Source organism: Vicia villosa, linkage group LG1 (genome assembly GCF_029867415.1).
Source record: "Vicia villosa cultivar HV-30 ecotype Madison, WI linkage group LG1, Vvil1.0, whole genome shotgun sequence".
Classification (NCBI taxonomy): domain Eukaryota; kingdom Viridiplantae; phylum Streptophyta; class Magnoliopsida; order Fabales; family Fabaceae; genus Vicia; species Vicia villosa.
In genome coordinates, this window is record NC_081180.1 from 166,847,538 (window position 1) to 166,865,320 (window position 17,783).

Genomic DNA, 17,783 nt, shown 5'->3' on the forward strand with positions numbered 1-17,783 from the left:
TACTGTCAGTCAAAATCCCTCTCCTAGCCAACTGTTCCCTTGTAGCCAACCTATCTCTAACATACCTCCAACCAAAAACTTGAACTTTTGAGGGAGCTAAAGATTTCCATATTAATCTAAGAGCTTGAACTTTTGAGGGAGCTAAATATTTCCATATTAACCTAAAAGCTGTCAGTGTATCCGCCCAGTATGAGACATAGATAGAAGAAGCAGAAAATAGTTCATAACCAAAACTCACCGAGTACGACCCACCAACGTTCTTGAACCATTTGAAGGTGTCATCTATCCCCCTCGTTGGAGCATTGCCATTAAGATACATCAGCAGGTTTGCTGACTCTGAAGCAGCCTCTCCGACGATGTTATCTGTTTGCAAGAGCCATCACCATTCACTATTCGCAAAAACACCCATATTTGCCACAACGATGTCCTTATTAAGGGCTGCACTGAAAGCTGTAGAAAATAAAACACTCAGTAGTTGTGGCCCAAACCACTTAGATTTCCAAAACTTTATGCTACAACCATTACCCAGAACACAATTAATGCCATTATGAAACCAATCTTCCGATGAAACCTCCAAACTGTTTGAGATTATGTCTCGCCACCACAAAGAGGATTTTGAGATGGTCATGGATGAGGCGTCATTGAGGACACAGTCAATAAATGAACCATATCTAAACTCCAAGAGAGGACGCCATGTTGCATGTTTATCGACATGAAACCGCCATTTCCATTTGCAGATTAAGGACTCGTTGAAAGCTTCTAAGCATTTTATACCTAAATCACATGTCTCCTTACTTTTACACACATCTGACCAACTTACCCAGGATATTCCACGACTATTCGAACCACCACACCACAAGAATTCACGTTGGATCTTTATAAGTTTCTTAACCCAATTTTAGGAATCTTATAGAAGGACAAGAAATATATTGGGATTGAATTCAGAACCGAGTTAATCAATGTAACTCTGCCACCGATTGATAAAAAATGCCCTTTCCAAACTGATAGTTTATTCTTTAACTTTTGAACCACTGGTTTCCAAGGGGATTGAGTTCTTTGGTTACAACCTACTGGTATGCCCAGAAAAGTGAAAGGAAGTTGGCTGACTTGACAATATAGAAAGCCAGAGGCTGCTAATAAATTACTCCATGAAGGCTTACAAAATATGAGCGTGTCGTCGGAAAATTGCAACAGCTCGAAACCCAGATTTTCATTCGGATTAAACCCTTCAAAGACACCATTCAGCACAGCTTGCCTCACTAATTTTTCTAGGCCTTTAGTTACTAAGGTGAAGAGGAACAGAGATAGTGGGTATCCCTGGCGCAGGCCTTTTACCATGGTAAAATCTAAAGTTGGGCTACCATTGACGAGTATCAATAAAGAAGCATGACAAACACAGGAATCCATCCACCTTAACCACATTTCACCGAAGCCAGACCTTCTAAGGACGTACATCAAGAAACCCCAGTTTACATTATCAAATGTTTTCTCAAAGTCAACTTTCAACATCAAGCATTTCTTCCTACGCCTTTGCAAAATATGTCAATTCATTCAGCACCACTATACCCTCCTGGATCTGCCTACCCGGGATAAAATTCGTTTGGGACTTGGAAGATAATTTACATATGACCTTCTTCAATCTATTCGCAAGCAATTTAGCAATGATTTTATACAAACTTCCTATCAGACTAATGGGCCGATACTCGCTCAACATTTATGGGTTAGAAACCTTTGGAATTAATGCAATAAAGGAAGCTGATACAGCTTTTGGGAGATTTTCCTTGGTATAAAATTCAGAAACGAAAGCAAAGATCTCACTAGAAAGAGTATTCCAACATTTTCGTATAAAGCTAAAATTATAACCATTTGGACCAGGGCATTTGTTACCATCAAATTCCCAAACAACATTTTGCACTTCCTCCATCGTGAATTTTTCTTCTAACATCTTGAAGAAAGCATAGATCAACCTTACCCTTCAAGATACATTCCCTAATCCTCTTTTGCTTCAACGGATTATCGCTACCCCCGATGTTATAAGAAACAATATTCATTGAATACTTTGATTTTGTACTGCCAACTGAGCCATACGCCTGTCACAGTCCCTAACCTCCATGGCTCTGATTTGTTCCACATATACTTCATCTTCATCCCCAATTATGAAATAGCTTCCCATAATTTTGAGGTCGTATCCCACTTTTCCGCCTCTCTGAATCTTCTATTGCCCATTTCTATAGCGGAATCGTTGATTGAATCGCAACAATGAACCTAAACCCCCGAGTCTGAATGAGCTGTTGCAGTTTTTGAAATTTGGGGAGACAAGATTGCTTAATTAGATAGAATTTCGGGGTTTAGCTTTGTTAGAAAGGGAGAAGAACAACGTATGGAATCCTCAGACTCTGCCGACACACTCTTTGTGGCTATTCCAAGTAGTTTTTTTGGGCGCAATTTTGTTAACAAAGTTGGGCCAGCCCACAACATTTGGCCCAAGAATAAACCCCTCTTTGAGGGCTTAACAACTGACTTCTTACCCTTTGTAAGCCCTTTATATTTTCTGCCCCTTGAATTTCCCTTGGACTTTATCTTTTCAACGACCGTTGGACCTTTCTCCTCAGACACATCATTAATTACCTGTATCATCGCATTTAATGCACCTTCCTCCATAGGTAACTCAGAAGACACTTTTGTCTTGTTAACCTGGCTCACTTTTTCCTGAGACAATTGTAAGATCGTGTCCTTAGCACCAAAAAACACCTTTTCAACCTCCTCCATACCTTGAAAAGTATTTGCCACTAAAGCAACATCCGAAGCATGATTTGACTCTACTTCCTTCTCGTGTATAGACTCGTCCCCATCTGCCTCCATCTCGAAACCAGAGCTATCAGCTACTTCGTGTAATTTTCCGGCAGGATAATTCTTAAAGGCCCCTGAGAATCCTCTATGATATTGATAGAGTAAGCCTCCCCATTCACACCAATATTGAAGGTTTCATTCAGCACCAGATTATACTCCGTCCTTACTAATATTCTAGCCACATCGAATTTGGATTGCTTTTGTGTATCATCATCACAACCGAGGAAGATGCCGACCGGAGAGGTTAGAAATTGAAATAAATCTGAGTACCATGCATGGCATGGAAGTCCATAACAACGTAACCAGGTCAAACATTCATTATCGGCATCTCTAGAACTCCATTTTCTAGTTTCACTGAACCACTGGCCAAGCCAGTCTTTAGCTTCCTTAATCAAGTATTCCAATTCGCCTCCATTCTCCTCCAACAGACAAAGATTTGCTCCTAATAGTGTTGCTTAATGTTGAAGTAACCCTCTAAATGGAAGGAGTTCTGGATATTGTAAGTCATACCTGGGTTTTCTACTATACCCACATAGGCCTTTTCGAGTCTAACCAAATCATTGAGATCCATGTTGAATTCCATGTGCGTGAATAGAGGCTTCGGCTTGTTCACTCGAGTGGCTTGAGCATAAGTTCTTCTTCCATTAGTTGCCCCAGAGACATGATGGTTCTCTGGTCGATCCCTTATGTAATGAGCTTGTGTCTCTCCGTTCTCCGGTTGATCTCTTCTGTAATGAGCTTGTATCTTCCTGTTCTTCACTTCATTTTCATAGCGCGACTTGGTAGTTGCTTTCGGTGGGGGTCCTCTAGGATGTTTTGGTAGGTTGGCGTGAAGCTTCTTCCTGTCAATAAAAATGTTATCCAGTATCACCGCTAACATCTCTGGCTCATAGACATCAAAGAAACGTACGAAGCCATATCTCTTTCCTCTAACATCTTTCTTAGGTGGTATAATAACTTCATCAACACTACCATAGTCACTGAACACCATGTACAGTTGCACCATGATCTTCAAATATTTCAGTGCAAAAAAAGTTGTTGTGTGCCTATCTTTCTCAACCATTCTTACAAAACCCTTGTTTTTGTTGACTGAGTCCCATCTAGGATGTCTTTGCCTACCTTGAACCTTAGTCCATTCCATTGTTGTTGATAATAGTCTAGTGCTTAACTGAGAAAACATACACCTATTATTTTAAAGTTTTAGAGTGAATATGCGATCTGTCTCCCACAGAAATATATTGCTCATAAAAAAATCTCAAGGTAGAATATTCCCTTACGTTGACCCTAAAGAATTGATAACCCATAAATAAAACAAATATTTTTATAAAAGTTTCCAAAGTCACCAATTTCATTCATATATTAACCAAAACGAATCTCCAACTTTGAGGGGACAGAATCACATTATTAGTAATGCTTCAAGGATTATATTTTTCATTATAAAAAGAGAGTAAAATCTATGAATGATGCAAAATGGGGCATGACCCGCATGAGATACATAAAATATGCATGAAATATATAAAAGTGAGTGAGTGAGTCATCAAGCAAGAGAGACTGCTGCAGTCTGCACATGAGGTTTGGGCCATGAGACTCACGGGTGGGTGAAGATATTATACCTCAATAACTCTTAAAAGAGTCACAACAACCAAAGGAAAATGGTGGTTGGTGACACCTCGAAGATTCAACTCATATTAGAATGAACCAACCACAGTTGAATTGGTTAGATTATACTCCTAAAGTATAACTATAATCTTAAACGAAACAAAGAATAGACTTATTATCAATCATGTCGTTTGAAATAATCGATTTTGAAAACAAAGATTCGTTTAATTTGCGACCATTTTATTTTATGTATTTACAAGTAACTGAATGATTTATTTGATTTGACAAGGTTTGTTCCTACTACACGTGCATGCCTGTTTTGTATTGAGCTGTCAATCTGTATTACAATAACATTTTTGTGTTCACTTCTCCCTAACTGTCTTGTCTCAGATCTTCACCTTTCAATTAACACCTCTCCATGCTTCCTTCCGGGAAGCAAATTCGTTAGATTCATTCATCTTTTCGAAGGTGCTTTTTACCGTCCAGTTTGAATTAGAGTGAACTTTTGCGTCGGTTCAGATGTGAAAACTGAAAATTTTCTGAATTTAAATCTGATACGACAGGTTTGTTACAAAATTCAAATGCATTGTTGTCAGTAGATACAAAAGTTTACGTGTAGCATTCATTTCTTTATGAGTTATATTTTAATTTTATTACTGTACTATAGTGTATGTATTGGCACATAGATATAAATAGAGGTCGTTAGTTAGTTCAGTGGTGATTGAAGTTTTTTAAGTAGTTTTTCACTCTCTTGTAGTATAATGACCAAAAAAAATATTTTCTTTTTCAATTCTATAGTATGACTAACTAGAAGATGGTTGTATTTTGGAGTACAAAAGCATTACTAAGTTGTGGTTACTTCATATTATTGGATCTCCTTCAAGTCCAAGTCATTTTACTTTTCTTGCCCGATCAATTCCTTAGTCTACATACGAATCATAATGTGACAGAGTGAACGAATTATTTTCTTTTTAGCTTGCATCAACATATTTGTCTCACCAAATAATTTACAAGTTTGGCAAAGTACAGAAATTGAATGTGTGCTTCTTACCTTTTTAAACATTTTTTTGCTATTTGCAATTAATCATTATACTGTTTTGTTTTGAAAATTTCTTCACCCACCTCCTAACCTTCCAGCCCACCCCTGGTGAATTTACAACACTACCCCTTGTTTCGGAAGTTCATTTCCGAAAAGGTTTTTTTTTTTGAAAAAAATGTGTTTTCGGAAATGTATCTCCGAAAACGTGTTTTTTTTAATATAAAATATTGATTTCGGAGATGCATCTCCGAAATAAAGTTACATTTTTAGAAAATGTGGTGTTTCGGAAGTTCATCTCCGAACGCACCCCCCCTTGGAGGAATTCGGAAATGAACTTCCGAATTTATGTCTGGACAGAAGAAAAATGGAAAACAACAACGATTCGCTTTATTTAATCGGGTGAAGATTACAACGATAATATTACTGAAAATTAAAGTTACATATTGTTGAACACGGATAGGTGGGGATGAGTCAACATTTTGATTACGTCGTCCGCCGATCTTTGAAGTTTCGCGTCCAACTCGATCGGGCCTTTCGAAGAAAATCGGTCGAACGTTGTCCACAAAACCGCTAAATCTTCGTCGTTCTTGATCTCAAAAGGTGTGAACTTAATGCCTCCCTCGTCGTTAAGCGATGGCGAGCGGTACTCGAGCTTGACAACCTTTCGATTCTCGGGATAGCGCAAAAGTGTGTTGAGCGACGGTATCAACTCCGCAAACGGCGTGTCGCGCGAGAAGCGAAATTGGAACGGCATCGGGTAGCCGGTTTCAAAGTAGACGAATGCTAGGTGGGGGTAGGTTTGTGTCATTTGTGTTTTGTGGTTTGAAGAGGATGAAGAAGAGTGTGTGGTATTTATAGACTTATTGGAGCATTGATGGCCCAACAAATCTTATCCTGCATCAGGGGACATTTCGGAAATGAACTTCCGAAAATAGGCTCCAGACATGTATATTTCGGAAGTTCATTTCCGAATTATGCAGAAACAGACTTAAATTTCAAATTTTGTGCATTGCATTCAGTTTTGTGTTACCAATACCAAAAGCATTCAAAATAGGCATAAATTACACAAAGATGACATAAAACATACTTATATTATATATGTATTGAATCGGTCCGATTTTACATGATAAACAACAATACATACAAAAAATGATCGTTACGAACAAAAACGATCCGGAACTGTGAATACAAGATCACAGTCAAAGATGTTTTTTATTCATGGCAAACTCAACAAGCATACAAGCAACAAGGTACAAGCAGAAGAACTCAAAGAAAAGCAAGCATTGGTCACTCATAACAGAGCAGGTCGACCTACTATGCATACAGGTCGACTCAACACAAGCAAAATAAGAGGAACTCAGAAAAACAGCAGTCAGGTCGACCTACTCCCAACACAGGTCGACCTAAAATGAAGAAATTTACATATCATTCTGCTAGGTCGACCTACACAACAACTAGGTCGACCTAATCTGAGGAAATGTCCCCAAAATGCATCTGAAGTGGATTCTGGTCGACCTACTTCTTTAACAGGTCGACCTAACTGGGAACAAATGACATTCAAAGGATATGCAGCTCTGTTAGGTCGACCTAAGCACCACAAGAGGTCGACCTATCTGATCAAAAAGGATATGCAGCTCTGTTAGGTCGACCTAAGCACCACAAGAGGTCGACCTATCTGATCAAAAATGCCAAAATTTCTGGTTTTCTCTGCTCCAACTGATAAGCTCTCACATATATTGTCCAAGGTTCAATTATTGCACAGAACACCAACGACTGAAAGATACACAAAGTCTTCTCATCTTCGTTCTTCGTCATCTCCGACACAATTACACATAATCATTCTTGCGTTGAGGGTTAGTGATCGAGTTCGATAACGTCCATGGAACGGAATTGAAGATTCCTAGTGGGTGAAGATTTGTGGGGTTTTTGGTGAATAAAATCCGAGGGTTTTGTCCTCCAAGATAGGATTTTCTTGGGGGGTTTTATCAAGAGGTTTCATCGAGGATCCATCTGAGTGTGAAGATTGAAGAACAAGGGTTCAAGGCAATTCAAGACACTGCAGAAAAGGGATCAAGTGAAGCTCTTGGATCACCTTGATCTGGCTCAAGATTAAGGGGGAAGAAGATTCAAAGGATCGACAAATTCGGTTTATTGTTTATCGCTTTGTTTTCTTCTTTGTATAAACTGCTTTCAACATTAATGGAAGATTTCCCAATTTCAATTTGGAATTGGGGGCAGACGTAGTCGTAGCGAGGACGATCGACGAACTGCCTGAACAAATATCGTGTTCTTGTCGCTTTTATCTTTTCATTTACGTTCTGTTCATATTTGGTCATAATTGCAAAATTGATTAACGATTCAAGTGTTAAAATTGTGAATTAAGGTTCTGCATAAACATCACAATTCACCACATCTTGAATCATCATTAATTTGAACATTATCACCAAGTGTTTGTCTTTTTGCTTATTCCATTATTACTGCATTGCAAACCAAAGTTTGTCAATTTAGAAGTTAATTGATTTTCAGCTGTGAAACGTATTGATTCGATAACATATCACTTCATCGTTAATCTCAATTATCTTGTGGTTTTGTCACATATACAACCCTTGCAATAACGGTCCGGAATAGACGCAAGTCGATTCAGAACCGCTTTCGCTTTAGTTCGAAATAATTCCGAAAAACTCTGTGAGATCTATTCACCCCCCCCCCCCTCTAGATCCTCAGGCCAGCATCTAACAAGTGGCATCAAGAGCTCTGGTTTATTCCGTGCTACGTGAAACACTTATTGGAAAGATGGCTTCCGAACCTAAAGGGGCTCACAATAGAGCTCCAGTTTTCAACGGTGAAAACTATGGCTATTAGAAGGATTGTATGTGTGTCCACATCAATGCAATTGATAGGAACATCTGGACAGCTATTGTCAATGGTCCCTTTCAGATCACCATGACAAATGCAGCTGGTGCAATTGTTCCAAAACCAGAAAATACTTGGGATGCTGAAGATGAAAAGAGATATGCATACGATTGGAAAGCGAGAAACATTCTAATCTCAGCTCTAGGAGTTGATGAATACTATCGCGTTTCCCATTGTAGATCCACTAAAGCTATGTGGGACACATTGCAAGTTGCCCACGAGGGAACGGATGATGTCAAACTAGCTAGGATCAATACGTTAACTCAAGAGTTCGAACTGTTCCACATGGAAGATGGTGAATCCATCGAAAACATGCAGAAGAGATTCGTTCACCTGAAAAATCGGTTAAATTCTCTTGATAGACCTGTTTCCAATGAAGTTGCTACTAACAAAATCTTAAGATGCTTGAACAGGGAATGGCAACCCAAGGTTACAGCAATAAAGGAAGCAAATGATCTAAACACCTTAGACATTACCACTCTCTTTGGTAAACTAGAGGAACATGAACAACACCTTAAATGCCTTGACATGCATGAGAAAAGGGCAAAGAAAGAAAAGAACATGGAGAAAGAGGTAGAGAAGAAGTCAATAGCTCTAAAGGCTTCAAGCTCCAAGACCTCAAGACAAGAGCTAGAGGATAGTGATACAAGTGATGACGAAGACTCCGATGATGAGGAAATGGGACTGTTTGTGCGAAGATACAACAAATATCTAAAGAAAATGGAGCAAAGTATTCTGACAAAGGCTTGATCAACTATAGAAAGCAATCAAACAAGTTTAAACAAGATGACAACAACAAAGGAAAAATCAAAGGCCCTTGCTTTAATTGTGGGAAAGCCGGTCACTACAAACCGGATTGTCCATATCTTAAGAAGGAAAAAGAGAAGAACCAAAGCAAAGGTCATAACAAATCTAAAAGAGCCTACATAGCATGGGAAAGTGATTCATCTAGTGAAAGCTCATCAAGCGATGAAGAAGAATCAGCAAACTTATGCCTTATGGCTCATCAACACAAGAAAAAGAAAGCTGTAAGTCATCTTAAACCTGAACTCGTAGATAAGGTATCTCATTCTCAACTAAAACTTGCTTTTGAAGAATTACATAGAGATGCAATTAAAGCTTTCAAACTTTTGGCCTCAAATAAGAAAATCTTTTCATATCTTGAATCAAAAGTTGAGAAAACCGAAAAGGATATGGAAGCTTTAAAACAATCTATGCTAGACATTCAAAAGGATAAAGTTGAAATAGATCCTACATCATGGTTTGGTTGTGAGACATGTCACATTTGGCAAAAAGAAGTAAGAGATCTAAAAGCCAAGTTAGACAAGGCTCTACAACCAAAAGTGACCTTTGCGGTTGATCCAAATAAGTTCAAAAGGTCGTATACTCCTTTATATAGTAAATACACTTTTGTACCAAAAGTATCAACTAGCAAAACAGCATATTCTCATCATATTACCTGTCATTATTGTTGCAAAAAGGGTCATACCATTGAAAAATGCAAATTTAGGAGAATTTTAGTTCCTAAAGGAGTATTTCAATGGTTGCCTAAGTGCAACAAATTGTGTACTCACTACCAAGGACCCAATGAAAATTGGGGACCTCCCTCTCTAAATTAATCTTGCAGGAAAAGTGTCTTGACATTGCCGAAAGGTTGTGGTTCCTTGATAGCGGATGTTCAAGACACATGACGGGAGACCTATCTCTTTTCGTTGAGTTTCAAGCAAAGAAAAAGGGGTATGTCACCTATGGAGATAACACTCGGGGAGCCATACTTGGTAAAGGAAGTGTAGGTAACCCTTCTACCACTACTATAACTGATGTGCTGCTAGTAGAAGGCCTTAAACATAATCTTTTAAGTATAAGTCAATTGTGTGACAAGGATTTTAAAGTAATGTTTACAAATTCTGGCTGCACAATAGAACATACTAAGAAAAGAGACATTATGTTTAAGGGCTTAAGAGTAAACAACATCTACATGCTAAACTTGGATGAGGTATCTAAGTCTAGTACCAAGTGTCTAATTGCTCTAGGCGAAGACTCATGGCTTTGGCATAGACGTCTCGCCCACATAAATTTTGACTTACTTAATAAAGTTGTCACAAAAGATTTAGTAATCGGCTTACCTAAAATGAAGTTTTCAAAAGATCATCTATGTGATGCTTGTCAAAAGGGAAAGCAAACAAAAATCTCTTTTAAATCAAAGAACGTGGTTTCAACATCACGCCCTCTTGAACTACTTCACATGGATCTCTTTGGCCCTTCAAGGACTAAAAGCATAGGTGAAAACACCTATGGTTTTGTCATTGTCGATGATTACTCTAGATTTTGTTGGACAATCTTTCTACCTAGTAAGGATCAAACTTTTCCAGCTTTCACACAATTTGCAAGATTATGTCAAAATAAAATGAACAACAAAATAGTTGCAATTCGAAGTGATCACGGTGGAGAGTTTGAAAACTATCTTTTTGAAAAATACTATGATAAATATGGAATTGAGCATAACTTTTCAGATCCTAGAACACCTCAACAAAACGGAGTGGTTGAACGTAAAAATCGGGTTCTAGAGGAGCTGGCAAGAACAATGCTGAATGAGGGTAATCTACCCAAGTATTTCTGGGCTGACGCGATTAGCACCGCATGTTATGTTTTGAATAGGATAATAATACGTCCTATACTAAACAAAACTCCCTATGAATTACTAAAAGGTAGAAAACCAAATGTATCTCATCTCCATGTATTCGGTTGCAAGTGTTTTGTCTTGAACAATGGTAAGGATAATCTTGGTAAATTCGATGCTAAAGCTGATGAGGGCATATTTCTTGGTTACTCACAATCTAGCAAAGCATATCGGGTATATAATAAGAGACTACTTATAGTAGAAGAGTCAGTACACGTGTCTTTTGATGAATCTTATACAAAATATGTCGAGAAAGGTCTTTCGTTTAATGGTGCAGGTCCATCCACTGAAGACATTGTCAAAGATAAGGAAGACGAGAATGAAAGTATTGTAAAGAAAGATGCTGAGAAAGAGAAAGATGAGTTTCATGATGAAAATGAAAAGGAAAGCATCTCAAACAATGAAGAACTTCCTAAGGCCTGGACAAATGTGAAAGACCATCCAATTGACAATATAATAGGAGACATCTCAAGGGGCGTTACAACACGCTCAAAGATAAGTAACTTCTGTCATCATTTTGCTTTTGTTTCACAAGTTGAGCCGAAAAACGCTAAGGATGCATTACTTGATGAGCATTGGCTAATGTCCATGCAAGAAGAATTAAACCAATTTAAACGGAATGATGTTTGGGACTTAGTCCCTCATCCGGGAGATCATCAAGTAATAGGCACTAGATGGGTTTTTCGTAACAAACTTGATGAAAACGGCGTTATTACTAGAAACAAAGCTAGATTAGTTGCCCAAGGTTATAATCAAGAGGAAGGTATTGATTATGAAGAGACATACGCTCCTGTAGCACGTCTCGAAGCTATTCGTCTCTTACTTGCTTATGCTTGTTCTAAAGACTTCAAACTATTCCAAATGGATGTTAAAAGTGCCTTTCTAAATGGCTATATAAATGAAGAAGTCTATGTTGCTCAGCCACCCGGCTTTGAGAATTACATGTATCCAACTCATGTTTATAAGCTGAAACGTGCTCTATACGGTCTTAAACAAGCCCCTCGGGCTTGGTACGAACGTTTGAGCAAATTTCTTCTTAGTCAAGGGTACTCTAGGGGTAAAGTTGACACTACTCTCTTTATTAAAAGAAAAGATAAAGATGTTCTCTTAGTCCAAGTTTATGTAGATGATATTATATTTGGGTCGACTAATGCAAAACTTGTCAAAGATTTTTCTAAGCTTATGCAGAGTGAATTTGAGATGAGTCTCATGGGTGAGCTAAATTTCTTCCTTGGCCTACAAATCAAGCAACTCAGTCATGGAACGTTTGTGAGTCAAACTAAATACTGTACGGAGCTGCTCAAAAGATTTGGAATGAGTGAAGCGAAGGAAATTGACACACCTATGGCAACAAATACTAACCTAGACAAAGATGAGAAAGGTAAAGAGGTTGACGTGAAATTGTACCGAGGTATGATAGGTTCACTATTGTATCTTACTGCCTCAAGACCAGACATTATGTTTAGTGTGTGTATGTGTGCAAGATATCAATCTTGTCCAAAAGAATCTCACTTAAAAGCTGTCAAAAGAATTCTGCGATACTTACGTGGAACCACTACATATGGCCTATGGTATCCAAAGGGAAATGAGTGCTATTTGGTAGGATTCTCCGATTCAGATTTTGCTGGCTGCAAATCCGATAGAAAAAGTACCAGTGGAACATGTCATCTATTCTCAAATTCATTGATAAGTTGGCATAGCAAGAAACAAGTATCGGTTGCATTATCTACTGCTGAGGCAGAATATGTAGCTGCTGGAAGCTGCTGTGCACAAATATTATGACTCAAGCAACAACTTCTTGACTTTGGTATTAAGCTTGATCGTATACCTATCATGTGCGACAACACAAGTGCCATAAACTTGAGTAAAAATCCTGTCTTACACTCACGAACCAAGCATATTGAAATAAGACATCACTTCCTACGAGATCATGTAGAGAAAGGAGACGTTACATTTGAACATGTAGAAAGCAAGAAGCAACTAGCTGACATCTTCACCAAACCTCTAGCAACGGAGCAATACTTCAACATTCGTAGGGAATTAGGGATACTCGATATCTCTAATTTGGGCTAATCACGTTTGTTCTCTCTTAATGATATTCCTTTACTTTATATCTATATTTTTCTGCTAACATTTCTCTTAGCGTAAAGGTAGTTCATTATCAAGCCAGGCGTCATTCCACATTGACTAAAGGCTGCCACTAAAGTTGACACCTACATATTGAGAAAGCGGTAACGTAACTGTTGTTCACTTCCAAAAATATTATTGATACTATAATATGTTATCAATTAACATGCTTATAGTGACTTCATACATATATCTCTCTTGCTCATGTATGTGTTTCATCTTTAATGTACCTTTAAACATATGTGGCTCTCATGCTATCACTATCTACCTTTTATCTACTATACTATGAATGCTAGCGTTTTATCTATGTTTCTCTCGTTACTCTCCTCTTCTGTTTTTCTTGTATCTCTTTTGATGTTGTCAAAGGGGGAGATAGATGCTGAGTGTACGGGGGAGCTCAGCTGAGTGAATAGATGCTGAGTGTACGGGGGAGCTTTTACCACTTATTGCCAAAGCTTCTACTACCGGTTTGCCGTCATCAAAAAGGGGGAGTATGTGAATACAAGATCACACTCAAAGATGTTTTTGATTCATGGCAAACTCAACAAGCATACAAGCAACAAGGTACAAGCAGAAGAACTCAAAGAAAAGCAAGCATTGGTCACTCATAACAGAGCAGGTCGACCTACTATGCATACAGGTCGACTCAACACAAGCAAAATAAGAGGAACTCAGAAAAACAGCAGTCAGGTCGACCTACTCCCAACACAGGTCGACCTAAAATGAAGAAATTTACATATCATACTGCTAGGTCGACCTACACAACAACTAGGTCGACCTAATCTGAGGAAATGTCCCCAAAACGCATCTAAAGTGGATTCTGGTCGACCTACTTCTTTAACAGGTCGACCTAACTGGGAACAAATGACATTCAAAGGATATGCAGCTCTGTTAGGTCGACCTAAGCACCACAAGAGGTCGACCTATCTGATCAAAAAGGATATGCAGCTCTGTTAGGTCGACCTAAGCACCACAAGAGGTCGACCTATCTGATCAAAAATGCCAAAATTTCTGGTTTTCTCTGCTCCAACTGATAAGCTCTCACATATATTGTCCAAGGTTCAATTATTGCACAGAACACCAACGACTGAAAGATACACAAAGTCTTCTCATCTTCGTTCTTCGTCATCTCCAACACAATTACACATAATCATTCTTGCGTTGAGGGTTAGTGATCGAGTTTGATAACTTCCATGGAACGGAATTAAAGATTCCTAGTGGGTGAAGATTTGTGGGGTTTTTGGTGAATAAAATCCGAGGGTTTTGCCTCCAAGATAGGTGTTTCTTGGGGGTTTTTATCAAGAGGTTTCATCGAGGATCCATCTGAGTGTGAAGATTGAAGAACAAGGGTTCAAGGCAATTCAAGACACTGCAGAAAAGGGATCAAGTGAAGCTCTTGGATCACCTTGATCTAGCTCAAGATTAAGGGGGAAGAAGATTCAAAGGATCGACAAATTCGGTTTATTGTTTATCGCTTTGTTTTCTTCTTTGTATAAACTGCTTTCAACATTAATGGAAGATTTCCCAATTTCAATTTGGAATTGGGGGCAGACGTAGTCGTAGCGAGGACGATCGACGAACTGCCTGAACAAATATCGTGTTCTTGTCGCTTTTATCTTTTCATTTACGTTCTGTTCATATTTGGTCATAATTGCAAAATTGATTAACGATTCAAGTGTTAAAATTGTGAATTAAGGTTCTGCATAAACATCACAATTCACCACATCTTGAATCATCATCAATTTGAACATTATCACCAAGTGTTTGTCTTTTTGCTTATTCCATTATTACTGCATTGCAAACCAAAGTTTGTCAATTTAGAAGTTAATTGATTTTCAGCTGTGAAACGTATTGATTCGATAACATATCACTTCATCGTTAATCTCAATTATCTTGTGGTTTTGTCACATATACAACCCTTGCAATAACGGTCCGGAATAGACGCAAGTCGATTCAGAACCGCTTTCGCTTTAGTTCGAAATAATTCCGAAAAACTCTGTGAGATCTATTCACCCCCCCTCTAGATCCTCAGGCCAGCGTCTAACAGGAACGAACTAAAATTCACCGAACCAATCGGTGGATCCTAAGTCCAAAATAGGCACGTTCTTCGATCGCTCTCTATTTTGCTCGCGCTCTTTGCTCATCATTTCTTCAAACTCCGCCATCCTCGAAACGAACGGATCCGGCCAAGTCTCCGCCTCATTTGAACGATGTGCCGTCCATTGACAAGAAGTAGCCGGTATAGGACAACCCGGTTTCAAAAACACTTGAACGAAGTGCCGCGATCGTAGATACCCGATGCATATGATGCGGCCCGACGCGTCCAACGGCGGTCGACTATGAAGTGGAAAGAAAGTCTCACTTAGTCCAAATCTCGTCAAATCGATACACATCATATCATACGCACTTGCTATTGGATGACCCATATCGGGGAATGACATCCACTTCGAAACCGGAGCGATACCGGTAAGTGATGGAACAAGTGCATCATGAATTTTTGCAAACTTTTCTTGATTTTCATATAGTCGGCCGTAGATGTCCCAATACGAAGTCAACTCCGCAATGAGTTCCCGTCGGACTAAAGTGTGATTATTTTCCCCTTTACCGAGCAAACCCGCAACGGCCCGATATCCACAATTGTCGTCGCCTCCAACATCAACAATGTTATCGATATATTTGTGCATAAAAAGTGGCATCTCATCAATGTAGACAATTGGTGATTTTTTGATCGGCGGTGTACGAGGTGGCTTCGAAATACGGGCTCCTTTGTTACCACTACACTTAGACTTCGGTGTCTCATGAATTTCCGAGAACGATGCATCAACATGTTCAAAGTAGGAAGGAGATCGTTTTGTTGACGTGTCATCTTGTGTAATTTTGGACTTTTTTGGTGCACCTTTCGTTTTAACCGGTTGAGATGGCGGTTTCAAATCGGTGGTCTCCGGAAATGCGATCTTTCGCAATTGTTCTTTTATGTGCATTTTTGTTGTGTCGTCCGCTTTAGCAAACTTCTCCATTATCACTTCCAACTCGTCGGAGATGGTGATTTTGGAGTCATTTTCTTACGGCGGGTCAAAATCATCAAAACGAAGTTTCTTCTAATGGTCGGCTACCTCATCCATGCGTATGGGTGAATTCAAATTTTTCTTTTTTGCAAGTATACAAGCACACGGAAGGCCGTATGTAGTTCTAATGGTGCACCCACATAATGAACTATTCGTCCCCGTGGTCTCCGACCGCTTAGCTTCATGAAACAAAAAATTCAAACCCGTTCGAGATATGTTTAAATCAATTGGGAGAATAGAATTTGGCCCTTATACCAGTGTTCCATAACCGTCTTGCTCCGACCGAACGATGTTTGAATTTCATTGTGTTGATTTTCAAGCATTTGGTTCACGGTGTCCCATCCGCGACACAAATCTCCCTTGCTATCACCCAACCACCTCTTGAAGACCGCATGTGCGGATTCAACTCGGTTAGTCGTGGTGCAACCAAGATGTCTAACCCGATTTGTCCAAGCGCACACGACTTTTTCTCTAACTTTGTCAAGAATGGTGGATTTGACGTAATGACAAAAAGTCTTAATGGAACCACACAAAGACCTAAAGTGTACCAATTTCTCGGTATAATCCTCTTCGGAATATGCATCCAAAATTCCCCTCCATGCCGCCATTATCCTATCAACCACAACACCGGCTTTGACAACTTTACCGTTTTCATCCGGCCTATCTTTTGTCCCAACCGCGGGTTTCAACTTGCTTCTCACGTTGCAAGTTATGTGATACCGGCAAAGTAAAGCGGTAGATGTCGGGAAGACGGTATCGACTGCATTCATCAAAGCATTGTCCCGATCGGTGACAATGACGTTTGGCATAACCTCTTGATCAACTAACAAAGACTTGAAAATTCCCAAGGCCCACGTAAAGTTGTCTTCTTTTTCACACTCCAAAAAAGCAAACCCCACCGAATAAGTCTTGTCCGTCGAGGTCACACCGACGATCTCTAGAAGAGGAAGCCTATATTTGTTTGTCTTGTACGTCGAATCCATGACTAGAACGGTTGGAAATGTGTTGAATAATTTGATACTTTCAGGATGAGTCCAAAAAATATCACGCACCGTAACTTTATCCTCGGAGGTTCGGAAGCTTGAAACATATTTGTTATCGTCTAGTAGTTTCAAAAGTTGTTGCATTTCCGACCGAGGGCCCATATTCAATACTTTGAGATTGTGTCGTTCATTGTAAACTTGCTTGATATTTGAAACGCTATCCGGATTCTTACGCTTCAAATCGGCAAGTATGTTGCGAGGCGCCACTTTGACTATCGTTAGGTCCGATATCACATTCCTCTCTTCGCGGGACAAACGACACGCCATTGGATGCCCGTGTAACTTGACATCCAAGGCATGATTATGAATTCCACAAATTACGGTTAACTGCCACAAATCATCAACCCTCCGAGTGGCACGCAACTTAAACGGACACCCGCACTTCCTCGATCCCGTGTCCTCGTGTTTTAGCACCCGGTTTGATTGTACATAACTACCACCCCGTTCGCAATTCAAAACAACGAAAG

The 17,783-nt window shown here is 39.3% G+C and overlaps 1 protein-coding gene across 1 annotated transcript; it reads right to left on the bottom strand.

Moving 5' to 3' along the window:
- Window positions 1-379: 379 nt before the first annotated feature.
- Window positions 380-1,924, bottom strand: LOC131658905 (uncharacterized mitochondrial protein AtMg00310-like). Its single transcript, XM_058928156.1, has 2 exons — window positions 1,730-1,924; window positions 380-886 (listed from the first exon to the last, which is right to left on the bottom strand). Exons 1-2 carry the CDS (start codon window positions 1,922-1,924, stop codon window positions 380-382), a joined length of 702 nt encoding a protein of 233 aa, XP_058784139.1.
- Window positions 1,925-17,783: the final 15,859 nt, after the last annotated feature.